At 43.7% G+C, this 23,671-nt stretch overlaps 1 protein-coding gene across 2 annotated transcripts in view; it reads left to right on the top strand.

The window, feature by feature from the left end:
- Positions 1-23,671, top strand: part of LOC141228087 (X-linked retinitis pigmentosa GTPase regulator-like) — a 127,367-nt gene that overhangs the window by 68,806 nt on the left and 34,890 nt on the right. For both annotated transcript variants that reach the window (XM_073667292.1, XM_073667291.1), the window contains 3 exons: positions 8,743-8,892; positions 10,091-10,249; positions 15,482-15,637. In XM_073667292.1, the coding sequence (XP_073523393.1) occupies positions 8,743-8,892; positions 10,091-10,249; positions 15,482-15,637 (465 nt within the window). The remainder of the gene's footprint in view (positions 1-8,742; positions 8,893-10,090; positions 10,250-15,481; positions 15,638-23,671) is intronic.

The raw sequence follows: 23,671 nt of genomic DNA, 5'->3' as shown, positions 1-23,671 counted from the left end.
TCAGTGTCTACGCGTACTGCGATCTCCGGCGCCATACACTCCTCTTACCTGTAACGGCTCCAAACGTTGTTCTGTCTGGAGCCAGACTGCTCGTCGCCCATGCACAGTCTATAAAGGCTTCAGACAGAGGGACGCTTAGCCGACTATATTATACACTGTGTTCCAAATTATTATGCAAATAATATTTTCTCAGATTTTCCCAAATTACCTATATGAATTGCAGTCATTGTAATTTTCCAGTCAAATAACTATTAGAGTACAATTGAAAGGTTTTTGTACAAACTGCCTATGATAACAGTATGTTTTTTAAAAAAATAAAACACTCAAACTGCACTCAAAATGCATGTTCCAAATTATTATGCACAGCAGAGTTTTCAACCTTTTCATTTTAATAAAGAACAAAAAAATGGTCATTTTTGAAATTATAAGCATTAGCAGGTTATTACAAACTGAAATCAAACTGTTTTCAACTCAAAACTTTATTCTAGGTGATGTTACATATGCACATAGGACCCCTTGTTCGAAAGGAGCTTCTGAACTCTCTCGTCCATTGAATTTGTCAGGTTTTGGATGGTTTCTGCTTCAATTATTTTGCATGAGGACAGAATACCCTCCCAGAGCTGTTGATTAGATGTGAACTGCCTCCCACCATCATAGACACTCCTTTTGATGATGCTCCAGAGGTTCTCAATGGGGTTAAGGTCAGGGGAGCATGGGGGTCACACCATAAGTTTGTCCCCTTTTATGCCCATATCAGCCAGAGATGCAGATGTGTTATGTGCAGCATGAGACGGTGCATTATCATGCATGAAAATGATCTTTCTGCGGAATGCACGGTTCTTCTTCTTGAACCATGGCAGGAAGTGCTGTTTGAGAAACTCAACATACATTATGGAGTTCATCTTTACCCCTTCAGGGATCCTAAAGGGGCCGACAATCTCTCGCCCCATGATTCCAGCCCAAAACATTACTCCAGCTCCTCCTTGTTGGCGCCGTAGCCGTGTTTGCACGGGGTGTCCATCAACCAGCCATCCTCCACTCCATCCATCTGGACTATCGAGCGTTGCACGGCACTCATCGGTGAACAAAACAGTTTTGAAGTCAGTCTTCATGTATTGTTTGGCCCACTGGAGCCATTTCTGCTTGTGTGCAGTGGATAGAGGAGGTCGACAGGATGGCTTGCGCACAGCTGCAAACCTCTGAAGGACCTGCATCTTGTTGTTCGGGGGACGTTGGAGGCACCAGCAGCTTCAAAAACTTGTCTGCTGCTATGACAAGGCTTTTTTGCCGCTGCTCTTTTAACCTGACGTAATTGCCTGTAGAAAAGAGTCCTCAATTTTCCCTTATCAGCACGCACACGTGTGTACTGTGAATCAGCTACATACTTCTTGATTGTGCGATGATCAGGATGAAGTGTCTTGGCAATGTTGATTGTACTCATGCCTTGACCTAAACACTCCACAATTTGTTGCTTCTCAGCAGCCGACACATCCTTTTTCTTTCCCATTTTGGCAGAAAATGTAGGCTGCTTAATAATGTGGGACAGCCTTTGTAAGTAGTCTTGCCTTTCATTGGACACACCTGCCAAACTAATTAGCACAGGTGTCTGCAATTGCTTACAGTGATATAAAGAGCCCCGACACACATCACCATCAATGAGTTTAACTGACAAACAAACAAATTCTTCCCTTATCACTCCTAAACACTTTTTGCATAATAATTTGGAACACGGTGTAGATATACTCCACAATGTTGCCATTTAAAAAAAAAAAAAAAAAAGGTTAAAGCTTTTGCAATGTAGTGAAAAAAAAATTACTGCATTTTTAAAGAAGTTGTGTCATGATTGACATTAATGGCATTTCTATAGGATATACCATAAATCTCTGAGAGAAGCACATATGCAGCCATCTCTCCTGTCACTGCTGCACCAGTCGGATCGGAGGATTCCCTCTCTGGAGATAGGTGCAGATCCCAGAGTTGAGATTCATGGCATGTGTTCTCCCCGTGTTTGCGTGGGTTTCCTCCGGGTTCTCTGATTTCCTCCCATATTCCAAAGACATACTGATAGGGAATTTATATTTTGAGCCCCGATAGGGACAGTGATGACTATGTCTATAAAGTGCTGCGGAATATAATGGCTAGTGTTGAGCGATGCCTTCCAATATCAGGAAATATCGGATCGGATTGGATCGGGCCGATACCCAAAAAGTATCGGATATCGCCGATTCCGATACCGGAAACCAATGCAAGTCAATGGGACACAAATATCGGAATGAAAATAAACCCTTTCTTTCCTTGTAGGTTAATTCTACATGAAGGAAAACAGCTAACAATAATGTAGAATGTCTTGGGGGAGGTGGTTGCCCTAATCGATGGGAACAGTGCTCACAGTGAAACATGAAAAGCCGGCAATTCAGCAGCGGCATACACCGGTACCCGACAATTTATAACAAAAATAATAGAGCTTCACACATAGATTAGATAGATAGAAACATGTCAGTCACATATATATGAAGTACAGTGATGGTGTTGCTTACTGTACTTGTCATTTAGTGTAAAGGATTTATTAAAAAAAATATTAGTGTTTTCATGCACCGTCTCTTTAAAAAAGCCGGCCGGCAATTCAGCAGCAGTACCCGACAATTTAGAACAGAAAGATAGAGCATCACACATAGATTAGATACATAGAAACATGTCAGTCACATATATAAGAAGTACAGTGACAGTGTTGCTTACTGTACTTGTCATTTAGTGTAAAGGATTTATTTAAAAAATATTAGTGTTTTCATGCACCGTCTCTTTAAAAAAGCCGGCCGGCAATTCAGCAGCCGTACCCGACAATTTACAACAGAAATAATAGAGCATCACACATAGATTAGATAGATAGAAACATGTCAGTCACATATATAATAAGTACAGTGACAGTGTTGGTTACTGTACTTGTCATTTAGTGTTAAAATAATGGATTTATTAAAATAAAAACTGGCGTCAGGTTCCCCGTAATTTTAGTCTCTAGCGGAGGTTAAGCCGACGGCTGGGGCAGATGTTTGAAGCCTGGGAAGGGGGTAATACCCACGGATCTTCCCAGACTACTAATATCAGCCCCCAGCTGAATACCTAGCCTTTACTAGCTATTAAAATGGGGGACCCCCCCCAAAAAAATGACGTGGGGTCCTCCCTATTTTAATAGCTAGCAAAGGCTAGGCAGACAGCTGGGGGCTGATATTAATAGCCCAGGAAGGGTGCCATGAATATTGGCCCCCTCCCAGGCTAGAAACACCAGCCGTCAGCTGCCCCAGAAATGGCGCATCCATAGGATGCGTCAATTCTGGCACTTAGCCTCGCTCTTCCCACTGCCCTGTAGCGGTGGCAGTGGGGTAATAGGGCTGGGGTTGATGTCAGCTTATAATGCCAGCTGACATCAAGCCCAGGTTAGTAATGGAGAGGCGTCTATAAGACACCCCCATTACTAACCCCATAGTCAAAGTTAAAAAAAAACCACAAACACCCAGAATAAAGTCCTTTAATTGAAATAAAGACACAATTCTTTATTGTTCTAAATTAAACCATACTTACCAGTACGCCCATTCCAGCTGAAGCCAACGATCTCCTGCAATAAAAATAAAATAATAAAGCAACATCATCCTTACCTTTCGATGGTTCCCAGGACAGCTCCAGCTCTGCTACATCGAGATGACAGGCTGGACCGCAGCAGAAAGCTGCCATCCAGCCTGTCATCCCGCAGACACTGAGAAGCGCAGGCATGCTTGCGCTCCTCAGTGTCTGGCTGTGACGGCATCCAGATGAGCCGACAATGAACTCAGCTCACCTCATGCACGTTACTGACAGCGTGGGAGAATTTTCCTGCGCATGCCTTGAGCGTGAGAGACTCGGCTCATCTGGATGCCGTCACATCCTGACACTGAGGAGCGCAAGCATGCCTGCGCTTCTCAGTGTCTGCGGGATGACAGGCTGGATGGCTGCTTTCGGCTGCGGTCCAGCCTGTCATCTCGATGTAGCAGAGCTGAAGCTGTCCTGGGAACCATGGAAAGGTAAGGATGATGTTGGTTTATTATTTTTCTTTTATTGCAGGAGATCATTGGGTTCAGCTGGAATGGGCGTAATGGTAAGTATGGTTTAATTTAGAACAATAAAGAATTGTGTCTTTATTTCAATTAAAGGACTTTATTCTGGGTGTTTGTGTTTTTTTTTTAAATACTTTACTAGAAATTCATGGCGGTCATGTCTAATATTGGCTGATAATACCAAGCTGGCCCTAACCCCTTTATTACCCAGTGAGCCACCGCACCAGGGCCCTGGATGAGTTGGGTACAGCGCCAGAAGATGGCGCTTCTATGAACGCGCCATTTTCCGGGGTGGCTGCGGACTGCAATTTGCAGCGGGTGGGGCCCAGAAAGCTTGGGTCTCCCTGCGCTGCGGATTCCAGCCCCCAGCTGCCTAGTTGTACCTGGTTGGACACAAAAATAGGGCGAAGCCCCACGTATTTTTTTTTTAAATTATTTCATGAAATGCATGAAATAAGATAAAAAGGGCTTCCCTATATTGTTGTGTCCGTCCAGGTACAAATAGTCAGCTGGTGGTTGGGGGCAGCCCGTTCCTGCCTGCTGTACCTGGCTGGACACAAATATAGTGCGAAGCCCCACGTCAATTTTTTTTTAAATTATTTCATGAAATAATTTAAAAAAAAGGGCTTCCCTATATTGTTGTGTCCGGCTAGGTACAAATAGGCAGCTGGTGGTTGGGGGCAGCCCGTTCCTGGATGCTGTACCTGGCTGGACACAAATATAGGGCGAAGCCCCACGTCAATTTTTTTTTAATTATTTCATGAAATTCCTATATTGTTGTGTCCGGCCAAGTACAAATAGACAGCTGGGAGTTGGGGGCAGCCCGTTCCTGGATTCTGTACCTGGCTGGCATACAAAAATATGGCAAAGCCCACGTCAAAATTTTTGGTAAAAATTAATTAAAAAATAAATAATAATTTAGGGACTGCATCTTTATTAACCCCTCAAGTGTCATTTAGTGTTAAAATAAAGGATTTATTAAGAAAAATTGGCGTGGGGTTCCCCATAATTTTAGTCTCTAGCGGAGGTTAAGCAGACAGCTGGGGCAGATGTTTGAAGCCTGGGAAGGGGGTAATACCCACGGAGCTTTCCAGGCTACTAATATCAGCCCCCAGCAGAATACCTAGCCTTTACTAGCTATTAAAATGGGAGACCCCCCCAAAAAAATGACGTGGGGTCCCCCCCTATTTTAATAGCTAGCAAAGGCTAGGCAGACAGCTGGGGCTGATATTAATAGCCCAGGAAGGGTGCCATGAATATTGGCCCCCTCCCAGGCTAGAAACACCAGCCGTCAGTCACCCCAGAAATGGCGCATCCATAGGATGCGCCAATTCTGGCACTTAGCATCGCTCTTCCACGCTGCCCTGGTGCGGTGGCAGGGGGTAATAGGGTTGGGGTTCATGTCAGCGCCAGCTGCCATGAAGCCCAGGTTAGTAATGATGGGCGTCTATAAGACACCCCCATTACTAACCTACAAAGTGTTAAAAAGAAAAAACACACACTACACTCAGAAAAAAATAATTTATTTGAAATAAAACACACCATTTTATTTAATTCTTAGTTTACTAAAAAAAAAATAGTTACCTGTCCACGTTCCTGCGCTGATCTCCCATGCACAGCTGTCACATCTGGAGATGGTGACAGCTGTGCATGGCTGCTGTAAGCTCACACTGCCGGGAACACGTCCGCTCCCGGCAGCGGGAGCCCCTGACTGAGGTCACCGGAGTGCATTCAGTCAGCGCAGCTCCGGAGACCTCCTTTACGGCACTGCTGTACCGTGGGAATTTCTCACGGTACAGCAGTGCCGTAAAGGAGCTAACAGGAGCAGCGCTGCCTGAACTCCGGCGAACCCTCTTATGCAATGACGGGGCTGCTTTACGGCCCCATCATTCTAGCGGTGGCAGCGGTTCAGGGCGGTCACATTCTATGTGGCTGCTCTAAACTGGAGATCATCGTGGGACACTCGTGGACTACTACGGAGGGGTAAGGATAAGGTTGTGGTTTATTATTTTATATTTTATTACAGGAGATCGATGGCTTCGGGGAATTAGGTGTCTAGGTGAGTATAGGTGTAGTTTTTTATTTTTTACTTTATTTTAGGTGGCGATCGGCGGGGACAGGTAATATATGAACTAATTTATTTTAGGTAACCACTGGCCACCAATGACATGTATTTAAAATTTATTGGGGACACAGTAGGGCAATTTAAATAGCAGGATCAGGCTGATGGGAACTACTGCTCCCATCGAGCTGATCCTGCTGGCACAGGTGGACGGGGGACAGACATAGGCCGATGGGAGTAGTAGTGTCACATCGGCCTATGTCTGCCTGCACGCACACACCAATCATGACGGGCTGATGGTCTGCGAGGTGTGGCTGACCTGTGCGGCCGTGGGAAAGTTCATGTGAGTTCATGCAATGCAGTCAAGCATGAACTCACATGAACCCTCTGAGGGCACCGCGGCTACTTCAAATGAACAGCTGATCGGCATAACCTGATACCTCAGCTGTTCATTTGAAATAACCGGCGGGAAAGAGCAGCACAGAACGGGAAAGCCGGCGGTGAAGTCTTTTCATTGCCGGCTTCCCCGCCCAGGTCCTTCGCTCCCCGCTCCTTGGTGCTGTGCTCCCCGCCCGGTCCTAACTTACGATCGGGATGGGAGGTGGCGGGGGGAGCGGCGGGAGGCTGCGGGGAAGCAGTATGGGGCTGAGTGATTGTTTAAAAGCCGACGGGCGGTAAAAAGCCGGCGGGCGGTAAAAAACCGCCGGCTTTTAAACAATCAGGAGAATTCTCCCACGCTGGGATGGCATTCTGATGACAGGCTGGATCGCAGCTGAGCGCTGCCATCCAGCTTGTCATCCTTCAGAGACACTGCAGAGCGCAGGCATTATGGGAACTTCCGATTCCGGTATCCGATATTGTAAAAATATCGGAACTCAGTATCGGAATGCCGATACCTGATATTACAGTATCGGAATGCTCAACACTAATGATGGCGCTATATAAGCCAGCATAGTAATAAATAATATCCTGTGGATATGCCATTAACGTCAATCATGGGACAACCTGCTTAAGGCCCAAACTAAGCCACACATATATATTGATGTGATTAGGATTTGGATCCATGTATTGTACTCATTGCATCAGAACAAAATAAGAAGAATATATGTTATCATCAAACATTTTCAGCATGTGCAGCCTTAATTTACCAGCCTTTAAAGGGGTATTCTGCTGGGAAGCAGTTATTAACTATTTACAGCATAGGTGCTTGCTTCTACATCACTGGAGGTCTGACTGTTCAGACGCCCACCAGTAGCCAGAAAGGGGCACTTTTATTCCCATTACATAAGTGTCAGTGTGCACAAGCGTCTGCTGCTTCATTCATTCTCTATGGGACTGCTGGAGCGCTGTACTCTGCTTTTTCCAGAAGTCTCACAGGGAATGAATGGAGCAGCAGTCGCGCACGGACACTGCTGCTCCATTCTACCGGGTATAAAAGTGCTCTCTTCTGGCTATTCATTGGGACCCCAGCGGTCGGACTCCACCGATCTAGAAGTTAGAACTTATCCTGTTGATAGTTCAATGGGAAGATGTTATTACCTACCACTTTAAACAATCCTACATCTGCATTACGTTAATATTAAAAAGGTTTTTCACCTTTTTATTCTAAGCCAGAGAGAATTTCATCATGTCTGGTAGGACTACTTTTAGAAAAGGTAGTGCTGCATGGTTGCGTTGACTTGTCTGTTTGCTTTGTGACTTGTCTCTTCTTTTTTAGGGTTCCTACTGGTATGTGATTTTCAAAAGAAGTTTACACCCTTTAAATATATTCAGATTATATTGATATATAAATGTAGAATGTAATGTTTCTCTGTAAATGGACCAAATTACTTTAATGGGGTTTATCATCTTAAATGTTGTGGACACCTTTGGGGGCATTTTTTTTTATTATTTGTATGTCTTTTGATCAGTTATATAAAGGCCGATTGACAGTCATTTAGTGGTTTATTTAGATAGGACAGCAAACATTCTATACGCTCAGATTGATCGTTAATATGATGATTCCGTGTCATATTATCAGCAGCAATTCACCTCCTTACACAGGGCGATGTGCTGCCCATAACAATGATTTTTATGTGGGCACCTGAAGAACAGGTGTTTTGCTCGTTCGTCTGGAGATTCAGGCCTGTTTAGACAGGCTGATGGGCGGCCAATTCACTGATTATTGGCTCTTCTAATTAGGTCTTTACATTTCAAATGATCTATTTTTCCCACTGGAAAAAAAGAAACATTAAATGTGTCGGGCAGCAGGTTATATGCCTCTCCCTCATTTAATTTCAACTTCCTACACCAACCTGATTTTGTATGTAAGAGAAAGTGGTAAAGAACATTTTGCCCGATTACTACAAGTGTCAGTTTTCGAGCTGGCTGTATAATCTGATACGTGCGGGCTGACACCTCCAAGTTATTGGACACACTTATCATGAGAAGAAGGTGAATTGAATGGCGATCTCTGTCTCCTTCTAATCTCCTGTGCAATGAGCCCGCTTGTAATACTGGTAATAACATAAGATCTTTATATTCCTCCAGAGCACTGAGAATTTATTGATGATTAATAACAAATATTAAGAAAGCAATATATCTGATTCATTTCAGCGGATGGCAAACTTTACATGTGGGGTGAAAATTCAGAAGGTCAACTGGGACTTGGTAACGAGAAAAACATCTGCACTCCTCACCAGATAGATGCTGGGAAGCCTATTTCTTGGATTTCCTGTGGCTATTACCATTCAGCTTTTGTAACACGTAAGTCAACCTACACTTTTTTCCAGTAAAATAATGAACACCATAAGGAAACCAGACTGGTCCTTATTATAGTTAAAGGGGATCTGTCACAAGATTTCATAATTCAAATTAGATTAATGTGATGAGACCGGTGTACTTGCTTTGAAAATCCACATCAAATTGGCTGTATAGTCCTCATATTAAAGGGTTTTTCTCAAGTTTAAAAGTCATCCCTAATTGACAGAAAAGCGGATAATTTTCCAATTCTCTGAGGTCTGACCGCACCAATCCCGAGAACCAGAGTTCTGAGGAGCCCCTGCTGAATAGAGTAGAGGTCCATCAAATGAACTACCGCTCCATTCATTCTTATTGGGATAGCTGGAGATTGGCGAGCGCAGTGCTTGGTTATACCTGGTGCTTCTATTAGAATGAATGGAGAGGCGGTGCGCATGATCGCCCTCTGCTCTATAAAACCCCTTTAAACTTTCTGGCTTTGTAAAATGACATTGCTTTGTTAGGGAGAGGGCAACTATTATTTTTTACTCTAGGATATTCTTTGTCTTTTTTATTTTGTGCATCTATAATTTGGCCTCTTTTAGTATATCACAGATCCATATTACTGTTTCCGGTGGGAATTTAATTAAGAGCAAAGACAGGAGCCCTAGAATCTTGCCTTAAAGGAAAACTGTCATGTAAAAAAATGCAATTAACCTCTTGATAAGGGGTTAAAAGCGTTCTGAAGCTGCCCGACGCCCGCACTGAGAGTCCCGCTGCCAGGGAGGAAATTAAATTTATTACTCCGGTGACCTCAGGCTTTCAGCCATAGGAATGGGCCAGCAGCTGCAGTCACCGCTCAGTGCATAGTAAGCGGCGGCTGAAACCACACCTCCAGCACTGGTTGTTAGCCGGCTGTAATGCTGAGTCAGCTGTCAGTCAGTGGCGGCAGCACAGTTTCAGTCCCCCTCCTACAATGCACTGAGCAGTGACTGAAGCTGCGCCTCCATGACTGAAAGCCTGAGGCTGCCGGGAGAAATAAAGTTAAATTATCCCCCCGGCAGTGGGGCTCTTAGCGTAGGCTCCAGGCAGCTTCAGAACGCTATTAAACTGCAAATTAACCCCATATCTGCAGGTTAATAACGTTTTATTAGATGACCGGTTCCCTCTAATATTTTGTATAGGCATATGTATAACCTGAATGCCTGAACCTTCTGTTTTGTAGAAGAGGGTGAACTATATACCTTTGGGGAACCTGAAAATGGGAAGCTTGGTCTGAATGCTGAGAAGCTAGAAAATCACAAAAAGCCTCAACGCGTTCCTGGCATATCCAGTAAAGTGAAGATGGTTTCCTGCGGTGGAGGACACACGGTCGCAGTGACAGGTTTGTTACTGAGTATTTATATTATTTATTATGCCTATGTGATGTGAAGAATCTTACATATGTTATTTCTTCTCTTAGGATTTTACATGCGTTTTTCCTGCCAGGGACATGCGGATGTGAAGCGTTCTTCACATGCATTTCCGCATGCGGGTTGTCAAGCGCTTTCCAAGGGATTTTAGCATCACTTGGAAAGTGCTTGACAACTTGGTCACACTATATACAGTGGTGGCCAAAAGTATTGGCACCCCTGCAATTCGGTCAGATAATACTCAGTTTCTTCTTGAAAATGATTGCAATCACAAATTCTTTGGTATTATTATCTTCATTTAATTTGCTTGCAAGGCAAAAACACAAAGGAGAATGAAGCAAAAATCAAATCATTGATCATTTCACACACAACTCCAAAAAAGGGCCAGACAAAAGTATTGGTACCCTCAGCCTAATACTTGGTTGCACAACCTTTAGCCAAAATAACTGCGAACAACCGCTTCCGGTAACCATCAATGAGTTTCTTACAATGCTCTGCTGGAATTGTAGACCATTCTTCTTTGGCAAACTGCTCCAGGTCCCTGATATTTGAAGGGTGCCTTCTCCAAACTGCCATTTTGAGATCTCTCCACAGGTGTTCTATGGGATTCAGGTCTGGACTCATTGCTGGCCACCTTAGAAGTCTCCAGTGCTTTCTCTCAAACCATTTTATAGTGCTTTTGGAAGTGTGTTTTGGGTCATTGTCCTGCTGGAAGACCCATGACCTCTGAGGGAGACCCAGCTTTCTCACACTGGGCCCTACATTATGCTGCAAAATTTGTTGGTAGTCTTCAGACTTCATAATGCCATGCACACGGTCAAGCAGTCCAGTGCCAGAGGCAGCAAAGCAACCCCAAAACATCAGGGAACCTCCGCCATGTTTGACTGTAGGGACCGTGTTCTTTTCTTTGAATGCCTCTTTTTTTTTTCCTGTACGCTCTATGTTGATGGTTTTTGCCCAAAAAGCTCTACTTTTGTCTCATCTGACCAGAGAACATTCTTCCAAAACGTTTTAAGCTTTCTCAGGTAAGTTTTGGCAAACTCCAGCCTGGCTTTTTTATGTCTCAGGGTAAGAAGTGGGGTCTTCCTGGGTATCCTACCATACAGTCCCTTTTCATTCAGACACCGACGGATAGTACGGGTTGACACTGTTGTACCCTCGGACTGCAGGGCAGCTTGAACTTGTTTGGATGTTAGTCGAGGTTCTTTATTCACCATCCGCACAATCTTGCATTGAAATCTCTCGTCAATTTTTCTTTTCCGTCCACATCTAGGGAGGTTAGCCACAGTGCCATGGGCTTTAAACTTCTTGATGACTCTGCGCACGGAAGACACAGGAACATTCAGGTCTTTGGAGATGGACTTGTAGCCTTGAGATTGCTCATGCTTCCTCACAATTTGGTTTCTCAAGTCCTCAGACAGTTTTGGTCTTCTTTCTTTTCTCCATGCTCAATGTGGTACACACAAGGACACAGGACAGAGGTTGAGTCAACTTTAATCCATGTTAACTGGCTGCAAGTGTGATTTAGTTATTGCCAACACCTGTTAGGTGCCACAGGTAAGTTACAGGTGCTGTTAATTACACGAATTAGAGAAGCATCACATGATTTTTCAAACAGTGCCAATACTTTTGTCCACCCCCTTTTTTAGGTTTGGTGTGGAATTATATCCAATTTGGCTTTAGGACAATTCTTTTTGTGTTTTTTCATTGAAGACAAATTAAATGAAGATAATAATACCAAAGAATTTGTGATTGCAATCATTTTCAGGAAGAAACTGAGTATTAGCTAACAGAATTGCAGGGGTGCCAATACTTTTGGCCACCACTGTAAATCCATGCAACCGGCATGCATTTATATAGTGTGACCGTAAAAGAATGGTAAAAAATAAAGATTTTACTTACCTTCTGATGGCCCCCGGTGTCCTTTTCCGATCTGTCTTGGCTTGCCGGCAGCTCGCAGTGGACTAAAAGAACCTGCCATGACATCATTTAGTCATGTGACGGGTCACGCGACAGCCGACGTCAGCGGTCACGTGACCCGTCACATGACTAAATGACGTCATGACAGGTCCTTTTTAGACCATCGCGAGCTGCCGGCGAGCCAGGACGCATCGCTAAGGATACCGGGGGCCATCAGAAGGTAAGTATAATGTATATTTTTTATTTTATTTTTATTCTTTTTTTTTTTTTATTTTTTTACAGGTACTATGGTACCCGGGTCCGGAAGAGAGTCTCCTCTTCTCCAAACCCGGGTATCATTCGCACATTGAACCGCATGGTATCCTCATCTGCAGATGCAGGGATGCGGATGTCATGCAGTCCAATGCAAGTCAATGGCGGCGAAAACGCAGCGATTCCGCAAAATAATTGGTAGTGCTGCTGATTTTTCTGCAATGATAATCTGCAGTGGATTAGATTATATACTATGAGTGGGGTGACATGGTCATATTGTGAATAGATGCGGTATATATACGCTGGCTCATGTGGTAGTAACTGCCTGCTCCTCTCCATTCCTTTTCCCTACATGTCCATGACCGGCCTTTTTCCTCTTTGTTGTTATGTGGGCTGACCTTGTGCGCATGCGCCGGGTGCTGCGGTCATGTGCCTGTGACGCGGTCTCTGGTGGCCGGCGCCCCGGAACATGTGACGTCAATGGGGGAGTTCCCCTCTTCCGGGACGCTGCCTGAGACCGCGCCGCTGTCACCAGTGTCCGGGGTGCGCGCCGCTATGCGCCTCTATTGGTCAGTACCTACTTCTGTCTCCTGACGGTTCACATATATGAGGCCTTGTATCCACACACACCCCACCACTGCCCCCTGAGGACGTACGGAAACACATGTCGGGGCTTTCCCTGACACTGTTGGTTATCTCTCACCTGTTACTAAGTATGCTTTGTCCAGCCTTACTCATGTGATACTTACATTATTGTGTGTTGTAGGATTTGACTTTTGATTGATTAGTTATGTTGACCTTTGCTTAGGCCATATGATTAATATTATTGTGACCTGACCTACACACATTTTGCTGTGACTAATTGATTGTATTGGTTGGATTATGTGATTGCATCTTTGCTTTTTATTTGATACCGACTGTGTCTCTATCTTCCCTCTGTTGCCTCACCTGCCTGTATTATGTCTGTTAATATATGGAATCATACAATGTGTGTCTTTTTAAATATATTTAATAAAGTACTTATTTTTTACTCATCACATTGTTTCTTAACTATGTTGTACCCTGTTTTGTTTTTTTAAACACTTATGGTCTATTTCTTGTTGCTCAAGCTTTTTTTAAGCGTAATTGCCGCTGCGGAAACGCTTAAAAAACGCATAGTGGGCACACAGCCTTAATGAGCAAAATTATATGATAGCTAAACCCATAGGATAGATGCTATCAAAGGTAAATGATGTTAAGGATCCATCTCCATCCATCTCTCTTATTAGTTAAAACTGGTTCAAAAGGATTTCCCACTACGATTATGGCATATCTACTTGATATGCCATCCATATTACTTAGTTTTTTTTCTATACCTTTCATTGACTTTAATGGAAAGTAAGAGCCCTTTTTTAGTGTCTTAGCAGTCAGACCTCCTTAGGTAATACTTTTATAGCTCATTCTGTACATATACACCACGGCATGTGGTGGGAAAACTCATTTAGCTACTATTTGCAATTTATCTGTAGACTCAGTTCTGAAAATTCTACTTGCAACCCTTTTAATGCTCAGTAGAGGGCGCGTCTGATACCTTTTTAATTAAATCTCATAGTTTACATTACACTTACGGAGTCTCTGAAGAGGCAATTTGCATATTAAATTTCCCAGAGGGAGCATTGCACGGCGAATAAGCCTCTTTACCTTAACATGCCAGAGCTGGTGTGTCACTCTCCACAAGGACGTTACCCCTTAGACCTCGGTCCAGAGCCTCTCACCTAACCAAATCAGTTCTCATACTTTGCACTGACGAGGACCAATAGCCCGAAACACCATGTTTGCAAATTGAGATTCTGATTTGGCTTTTATCCCAAGTCATATTGCAAGACTCATTAAAGGGTCAATTGTGACTTGTAGGATTGCTGCTCCCAATAGTTGGCGCTATAGAGTTCAAGTCCTCTTGTTCTCTGAAGAGGCAATTTGCACATTACACTTACAGCATATGTTAGTAGCTGGGGATTTAATGGGTAAGGAATATGTAATCTAAAAATTACTTAAAGGGAATCTGTCACCAGGCTTATTTAGCCCACCTGAGAGCAGCATAATGTAGGGACAGCGATGTGTCACTTACAGAGCTGCTTGCTGTAATTTAGATAACATCACTATTTTCTCTGCTACAGGTCTACCAGTTCTCTGAATGCTGAGCCCTGTATAACCCCACCCACCCACATCTCTGATTGACAGCTTTCTGCCCATGTACTAGTTCTATCATGATTATCTCCTGCGGTTAAAACTGTAATTTTATCAAAGCTAGACTAAGCAGTCCAGTAAGTGACACATCACTGGAATCAGGGTCTCTGTCTCTACATTTCACTGCTCTCATATTAGGTGGCAAAAACCTGCTGAGAGATTCCCTTTAAAAGGATTGTCCAACATAAGAAAAAAATGTTTAAGCCACTAATGGGTTTAAAATAAAAAAAAAAGTGGCATATCCACCTCCATCGCTCCGCAGATCTGATAATGTGCCTCCCTAGTCTCCTGGCTGCAGCAGCCAACTATTCTGCAGTGCCTCTTCCAGAACCTGCACTGTATCCGCAGGAGCGTTGGAAGATGAGTATGCCACCATTTTCTATTTCAAGGCCATCCTTGCCTTTAGAAAATCATTTTCTTTTGTATATCGGACAACCCTATTAAATTGATCATCCAGTTTCAACTTACAGCTGACATACAATCAGTGATGCACAAGTATTATTGGGAAGGACCACCATTGCAGTAATCTTTTTTGAAGGTTCAGTGCACCGTTTGTGCAAAAAATCATTAAATCGGCCTTATCTAAACAAAATATATTTTTTTCTGTCTACAGCTCCAAGTCACACATATGTGTTTCTATGGCAACAGACTACAGTATAAACAAACTGTGTAGTCTGTTCCTGCAGAAACGTCTTTAAATCTGTCTCCTACTTCTTGGTTTTCTAGTAAATACTGTTCATCCCCCACGACGTATGTCCGCTGATGTTCATCACTATACCACACATGACTTATTGTTTTCCTTTCAGATAAAGAAGTGTATACATTCGGTCTTGGTCAGTTTGGGCAGCTAGGACACGGCACTGATATCTTTGAAACAAATTCCCCCAAAGTAATAGACACTTTGAAGCAGCAAAAGATTCGATATGTTGCCTGTGGAGAAAACCACACTGCAGTAATTACAGGTCAGTGAGCAAATAATACGTCTGCCCCAGACACAGCACTGACATGGCTTCTGCTTGTATTTGGCATTTGTGCTCTTTGTATTTAACTGTGTGGAGCTGACTTTATTTTGTGTTACTATAAAGGGTAAATTCACATGTGCTGGTATGGTGACGTTTCCAAAATCTGGCAAACGTGCAGTGGTTTTACATAATCTGTACTTTCTTACTGTAGCCTTCTGCAAACGGCAAGAAAAAAACAGCACAAAAACTGTCAGAATAAATACGCTCTAAAGCTGTAATATACAGACCAGACTGATGCGGTCTACTGTTATGTGTCATTCTGCCAGTGCATGGTCAGAACTGGTGGTAAAAGTAGTAGTTGAGTGCGTGCTGTATTTAAAGGGCTATTCTTTTCTCAGTATGTGATGGCATATTACTGGATGAGTAGTCCTCCTTATAAAATAAAAATAGCATAAAATAAAAATAACCTACCGTACCAGCTCTGGGTCTTCCGAGGCTTGCATGACATTATGTCACATAAGCCCTGCCGCCAATTAGCGGCTGATATTGCTTTTCTACACGTTCACTTCCATTGTCTGAACCTTGGACACATGGAAGTGGTGAGAGCGCAGCAGCCTAATTTCCGCCACTGATGACAATGTCACGCAATCTATGGGAGACCCAGAGGCGACATCACTTTTATTTTAAAAAGGGGACTAGTTAATGTAAAAAGGAGTTGTGCGGGTAGTTGACGGTCTTTTTATTGATCACTCAGTGTCCAACCTCTGAGAGCTTCACAAATTCTGAGCATGAAAGTGCTGTATTTAGTAATGATTCGGTGCTGCGTCCCCCTTTACAGTTTTTCCCTGCACAGCGGCACTTCTTGCCATGCAGCTGTGTCGGGGCCTGGAGCCACCCCGTTCTTGCGATAGGGCTCTAGATGGCGACCAAGTTGGTCTCCAGACCAGAATTTCAAATGGTGAAAGGACTTTCCTGCCTTGTTGCACTTTGCCACTAGCCCTACCACAATTCGTAAATGTGCTGCAGTTTAGGCACATCTGCTGGAAAAACAGCCCCCAGGATCCATGCTGCCCATCAGAGTAGAACACGAGAAAGGAACACATTGCTGTCAGCACCAATGTAGGGCATAGGATGTTGGTAACCCTTTGGGAAATGTAAGCTCTGAGTGCTGCTGTGATTATCCTGTGAGGGGGTGGTCTGGATGTGATTATACTGTAAAGGGGTGGTCTGGATGTAGTTGGGCATGTCCCTGTCCATATTGTGGTGGGGGGTGTTCCTCACTTTGGATAACCTTGACTACACTACAAGTTTGATTATGGCTATGTTAAGATGAATTTTAACATTCCCGGACCAGTCACATCCACAGCTCTGTGTGCTATTCCATAGCTTAGATGGGTGCAAGATTTGGGCTCCTCTTAAAAAGCACCATCTCACCCCTAAAATGGACATGAAGGGTCAGTTTCCTGCCCATTTGGACTCCGCTGCGCATACAGACAGCACACGGATCAGAAATATGTTCATCTGAACGTAGCTTATGAGATGTAAGAAGCAGAAAAGGAGAAGAGAGGTACAAGACATTGCAGGAAGTCTAGGGGTACAAGACATTGCAGGAAGTCTAGGGGTACAAGACATTGCAGGAAGTCTAGAGGTGCAAGACATTGCAGGAAGTCTAGAGGTACAAGACATTGCAGGAAGTCTAGGGGTGCAAGACATTGCAGGAAGTCTAGAGGTACAAGACATTGCAGGAAGTCTAGAGGTACAAGACATTGCAGGAAGTCTAGGGGTGCAAGACATTGCAGGAAGTCTAGGGGTACAAGACATTGCAGGAAGTCTAGGGGTACAAGACATTGCAGGAAGTCTAGGGGTACAAGACATTGCAGGAAGTCTAGGGGTACAAGACATTGCAGGAAGTCTAGGGGTACAAGACATTGCAGGAAGTCTAGGGGTACAAGACATTGCAGGAAGTCTAGAGGTGCAAGACATTGCAGGAAGTCTAGAGGTACAAGACATTGCAGGAAGTCTAGGGGTGCAAGACATTGCAGGAAGTCTAGAGGTACAAGACATTGCAGGAAGTCTAGAGGTACAAGACATTGCAGGAAGTCTAGGGGTGCAAGACATTGCAGGAAGTCTAGGGGTGCAAGACATTGCAGGAAGTCTAGGGGTGCAAGACATTGCAGGAAGTCTAGGGGTGCAAGACATTGCAGGAAGTCTAGGGGTGCAAGACATTGCAGGAAGTCTAGGGGTACAAGACATTGCAGGAAGTCTAGGGGTACAAGACATTGCTGGAAGTCTAGGGGTGCAAGACATTGCAGGAAGTCTAGGGGTACAAGACATTGCAGGAAGTCTAAAGGTACAAGGTATTGCTGGAAGTGTAGGGGTACAAGGCATTGCAGGAAGTCTAGGGGTACAAGGCATTGCAGGAAGTCTAAAGGTACAAGGTATTGCTGGAAGTCTAGGGGTACAAGACATTGCAGGAAGTCTAGAGGTGCAAGACATTGCAGGAAGTCTAGAGGTGCAAGGCATTGCAGGAAGTCTTTTTTTATTGCACTAATTCTAATGTATTTAGATTTGGTGACTCCACTTTTTACTAGTCCCTAAATGTTTCAGTTTAGAAGCTGATGGCGCCTAGGTTGTATTATTAATCTGAAGAGCACTACTTGAATTGAGCCGCAGGGCAGCAAGTAGCTGGGAGCCTCCATGTGCACCGGAAACACTCTGAAGTGGACACGGCTCCTTCATTCTCCGGATCAATGCGGGTCCCAGAGTTTGGACCTCAGCAATCATTAACTAGCTATATGCCATTAATCACGTTCAGTCATCTTTCTTAATAGAAACAAACTCCATTTTCATGACTCCTTACAATGCACCGTACAGTGGCACACCGAGTCCCAACGACTCTGCCATATGCTTAAGGCTTAGGTGAATCAAAGGATTCCCCTAAGAAGCTTGTTAAAAATATACAGGAACTGTCTAAGGCTGTGTGCCCACGTAGCATTTTTCAAGCGTATATGCTGCGGAATTTCCGCAGCGTAAATGCTTGAAAAACGCATGTATATCCGCACCCCATGGTCCCCAATGGGATTCCGCAAGTTCTATGCACATGCTGCGGATTTTTCCGCAGCGTTTATGCCGCGTTCAAAAATCCGCAGCATGTCATTTAATTTTGCGTTTCCGCAAGCGGAATTGCCTTTGTCCAATGCATAAAAAACGCAAGGCAATTCTGCATGTGGAAAACGCGTGATAAACGCGCGAAAAATGCGCTATAAACGCGTGCGGAATTCCGCATGTGTTTTTCCGGGAGAGGACTTGCATTTATGCAGCAAAAATTTTCTGCTTCATAAATGCAACATGGGCACATAGCCTTAGGCATAAATTACACTGGTAAAATTACCTGAGCAATCTAACATTTTTGAATATTTTTTATGTTATAGGCTCTTTAATACTGTGCAGATCCGGACCCCACCGATTTGCACAGACTTAAAGGGTCTACTGCATATATAAAAAAAAAAATCCAAAAATGTAGTTACTCTTTAAGACGTTGGAAACTACTGGGCAGCTCTTTATTAATTGCCCTTAAATGCTGCACAAAGTAAAAAAAAAATAATCTGTAGCTTTTGGAGCAGCACTGCTCCTCTGCTCTCAGCCCAATGTCCCTGTGGCTGCAGCAGTCATTGAGACTGGCGGTGGAGACAGGGCTGAGAGCAGAGGAGCTGCGCTGGTCCGGGAGGTGATTAAACATTTTTTTTAAACTTTGCACAGCTCTCTGAGATAATTAATTTGGGGTTGTCCAGTATTAGTGAACCACTGTATAGGAAAGCTGTCAGAAAAAAAAATGACCTATTGGAATCTGCGTCTGTTCCGCTTCCCCTGCAATATAATAGTTCAGGGCTGTTTCTAATGAATCAGAATCTGTTTACAGGAACATGAAGAAAAGCTGAGTTATACTTGGTGTCGGTGTTGTGGGAGTGGTGTATGACGAAAGCTTCATCAGTCTCTTGTTAAAGAAGTTCTCCAGCATATAATGTTGGTGACCTACCATGTGGATTGGTCATCAGTATCAGACTGGTGCGGACCCATCACCCGGCACTCCCACCAATCAGCTGTCATTAACGCCAACAGACGCCGGATGGAAACATTGAACAGAGATGAACAGTACATCTTTGTTTAGTGTGTAGCAGCCGGTGCCGAGGACTGCAGATCAGCTCCTACTTAGGAGCATACAGTGGAATAGTACGCCATAATATTAAGGCGGGTGTTACATTGTAACTTTGGCTGTGACACAGGCCACAATTCGCTGTATGTTGCTGCAAGTGAATGGGGCGGGGCGCATTGCAACCCGCAAAGTACCACAATAAGCAACTTACAAAATGTTGGATTTTTTGCAACTTGCTTATCGCGGTCACGTTGCCTTGCAAATCGCAGTGCGGCTCTATTCACTTCCATTATGTTGCGATGCAGCAGCGATATACAGAAGTTTTTGGCCACATGACCTCTGTCACTGCCAAAGTCACCAGTTAGCCACAGCCATATTGGTTCTTGAATGACTAATGTCAATGGAAAACTAGTCATTGACTTCAAACAATGGACAGCAAGCATTATTTTCCTTAAAGAATTTTTCTTCCTTATTTGGATGTCATTTTAAAACCCCCCAACAATGTTATGAACTGTAATTTGGTGTGAATGTGCCACGTCTAAAAGTCAGAAATAATTATGGAGGCTGTAAAGTATTCTCTAGAGGACAGGATCCTGTACATGGTATACAGCATACCAGAAAATAAAATGCAGGCGCCCTCCCTTAACGTGTCGAATGAAACAGCCCACCCTGGCACAAGAAAAAGTAGTATGGGACATGTAGTTCCACAAAGCACTGTAGAGAGGCGCTACTAGACAATCAGGGCACGCACTGGAGATGCCTGAGCTGATTGGCTGAATTTAAGAATTTATGTTGTATGTGGTTTTATTTTATAATTTCCCAGGAGGCCACTTGTAATCTGAAAATGTTGAACTGAAGGCCATTGTAAGTGTATCTGCCATTGGTGCATACAGTATATATATGTATATGTACAGTACAGACCAAAAGTTTGGACACACCTTCTCATTTAAAGATTTTTCTGTATTTTCATGACTATGAAAATTGTACATTCACACCGAAGGCATCAAAACTATGAATTAACACATGTGGAATTATATACTTAACGAAAAAGTGTGAAACATCTGAAAATATGTCTTATATTCTAGGTTCTTCAAAGTAGCCACCTTTTGCTTTGATGACTGCATTGCACACTCTTGGCATTCTCTTGAGGTAGTCACCGGAAATGGTCTTCCAACAATCTTGAAGGAGTTCCCAGAGATGCTTCGCACTTGTTGACCCTTTTGCCTTCACTCTGCGGTCCAGCTCACCCCAAACCATCTCGATTGGGTTCAGGTCTGGTGACTGTGGAGGCAAGGTCATCTGGTGTAGCACCCCATCACTCTCCTTCTTGGTCAAATAGCCCTTACACAGCCTGGAGGTGTGTTTGGGGTCATTGTCCTGTTGAAAAATAAATGATGGTCCAACTAAATGCAAACCGGATGGAATAGCATGCCGCTGCAAGATGCTGTGGTAGCCATGCTGGTTCAGTATGCCTTCAATTTTGAATAAATCCCCAACAATGTCACCAGCAAAGCACCCCCACACCATCACACATCTTCCTCCATGCCTCACAGTGGGAACCAGGCATGTAGAGTCCATCCGTTCACCTTTTCTGCATCGCTCAAAGACACGGTGGTTGGAACCAAAGATCTCAAATTTGGACTCATGAGACCAAAGAACAGATTTCCACTGGTCTAATGTCCATTCCTTGTGTTCTTTAGCCCAAACAAGTCTCTTCTGCTTGTTGCCTGTCCTTAGCAGTGGTTTCCAAGCAGCTATTTTACCATGAAGGCCTGCTGCACAAAGTCTCCTCTTAACAGTTGTTGAAGAGATGTGTCTGCTGCTAGAACTCTGTGTGGCATTGACCTGGTCTCTAATCTGAGCTGCTGTTAACCTGCGATTTCTGAGGCTGGTGACTCGGATAAACTTATCCTCAGAAGCAGAGGTGACTCTTGGTCTTCCTTTCCTGGGGCGGTCCTCATGTGAGCCAGTTTCTTTATAGCGCTTGATGGTTTTTGCAACTGCACTTTGGGACACTTTCAAAGTTTTCCCAATTTTTCTCACTGACTGACCTTAATTTCTTAAAGTAATGATGGGCACTCGTTTTTCTTTACTTAGCTGCTGTTTTCTTGCCATAATACAAATTCTAACAGTCTATTCAGTAGGACTATCAGCTGTGTATCCACCAGACTTCTGCACTACACAACTGATGGTCCCAACCCCATTTATAAGGTAAGAAATCCCACTTATTAAACCTGACAGGGCACACCTGTGAAGTGAAAACCATTTCGGGTGACTACCTCTTGAAGCTCATCAAGAGAATGCCAAGAGTGTGCAAAGCAGTTATCAAAGCAAAAGGTGGCTACTTTGAAGAACCTAGAATATAAGACATATTTTCAGTTGTTTCACACTTTTTTGTTAAGTATATAATTCCACATGTGTTAATTCATAGTTTTGATGCCTTCAGTGTGAATGTACAATTTTCATGGTCATGAAAATACAGAAAAATCTTTAAATGAGAAGGTGTGTCCAAACTTTTGGTCTTTACTGTATATATGTATGTGTGTGTATGTATATACAGTACAGACCAAAAGTTTGGACACACCTTCTCATTTAAAGATTTTTCTGTATTTTCATGACTATGAAAATTGTACATTCACACTGAAGGCATCAAAACTATGAATTAACACATGTGGAATTATATACTTAACAAAAAAGTGTGAAACAACTGAAAATATGTCTTATATTCTAGGTTCTTCAAAGTAGCCACCTTTTGCTTTGATCACTGCTTTGCACACTCTTGGCATTCTCTTGATGATCTTCAAGAGGTAGTCACCGGAAATGGTTTTCACTTCACAGGTGTGCCCTGTCAGGTTTAATAAGTGGGATTTCTTGCCTTATAAATGGGGTTGGGACCATCAGTTGTGTTGTGCAGAAGTCAGGTGGATACACAGCTGATAGTCCTACTGAATAGACTGTTAGAATTTGTATTATGGCAAGAAAAAAGCAGCTAAGTAAAGAAAAACGAGTGGCCATCATTACTTTAAGAAATGAAGGTCAGTCAGTTCGAAAAATTGGGCAAACTTTGAATGTGTCCCCAAGTGCAGTTGCAAAAACCATCAAACGCTACAAAGAAACTGGCTCACATGAGGATCGCCCCAGGAAAGGAAGACCAAGAGTCACCTCTGCTTCTGAGGATAAGTTTATCCGAGTCACCAGCCTCAGAAATCGCAGGTTAACAGCAGCTCAGATTAGAGACCAGGTCAATGCCACACAGAGTTCTAGCAGCAGACACATCTCTACAACAACTGTTAAGATGAGACTTTGTGCAGCAGGCCTTCATGGTAAAATAGCTGCTAGGAAACCACTGCTAAGGACAGGCAACAAGCAGAAGAGACTTGTTTGGGCTAAGGAACACAAGGAATGGACATTAGAGCAGTGGAAATCTGTGCTTTGGTCTGATGAGTCCAAATTTGAGATCTTTGGTTCCAACCACCGTGTCTTTGTGCGACGCAGAGAAGGTGAACTTATGGACTCTACATGCCTGGTTCCCACCGTGAAGCATGGAGGAGGAGGTATGATGGTGTGGGGGTGCTTTGCTGGTGACACTGTTGGGTATTTATTCAAAATTGAAGGCATACTGAACCAGCATGGCTACCACAGCATCTTGCAGCGGCATGCTATTCCATCCGGTTTGCGTTTAGTTGGACCATCATTTATTTTTCAACAGGACAATGACCCCAAACACACCTCCAGGCTGTGTAAGGGCTATTTGACCAAGAGGGAGAGTGATGGGGTGCTACGCCAGATGACCTGGCCTCCACAGTCACCAGATCTGAACCCAATCGAGATGGTTTGGGGTGAGCTGGACCGCAGAGTGAAGGCAAAAGGGCCAACGAGTG

Source organism: Phyllobates terribilis, unplaced genomic scaffold (assembly GCF_046119375.1).
Source record: "Phyllobates terribilis strain yellow unplaced genomic scaffold, ASM4611937v1 Scaffold_2__4_contigs__length_985480577, whole genome shotgun sequence".
In the NCBI taxonomy this organism is placed as follows: domain Eukaryota; kingdom Metazoa; phylum Chordata; class Amphibia; order Anura; family Dendrobatidae; genus Phyllobates; species Phyllobates terribilis.
Note: the sequence above shows the minus strand (reverse complement) of the source record. Positions and strands in the feature narration are given on the sequence as shown.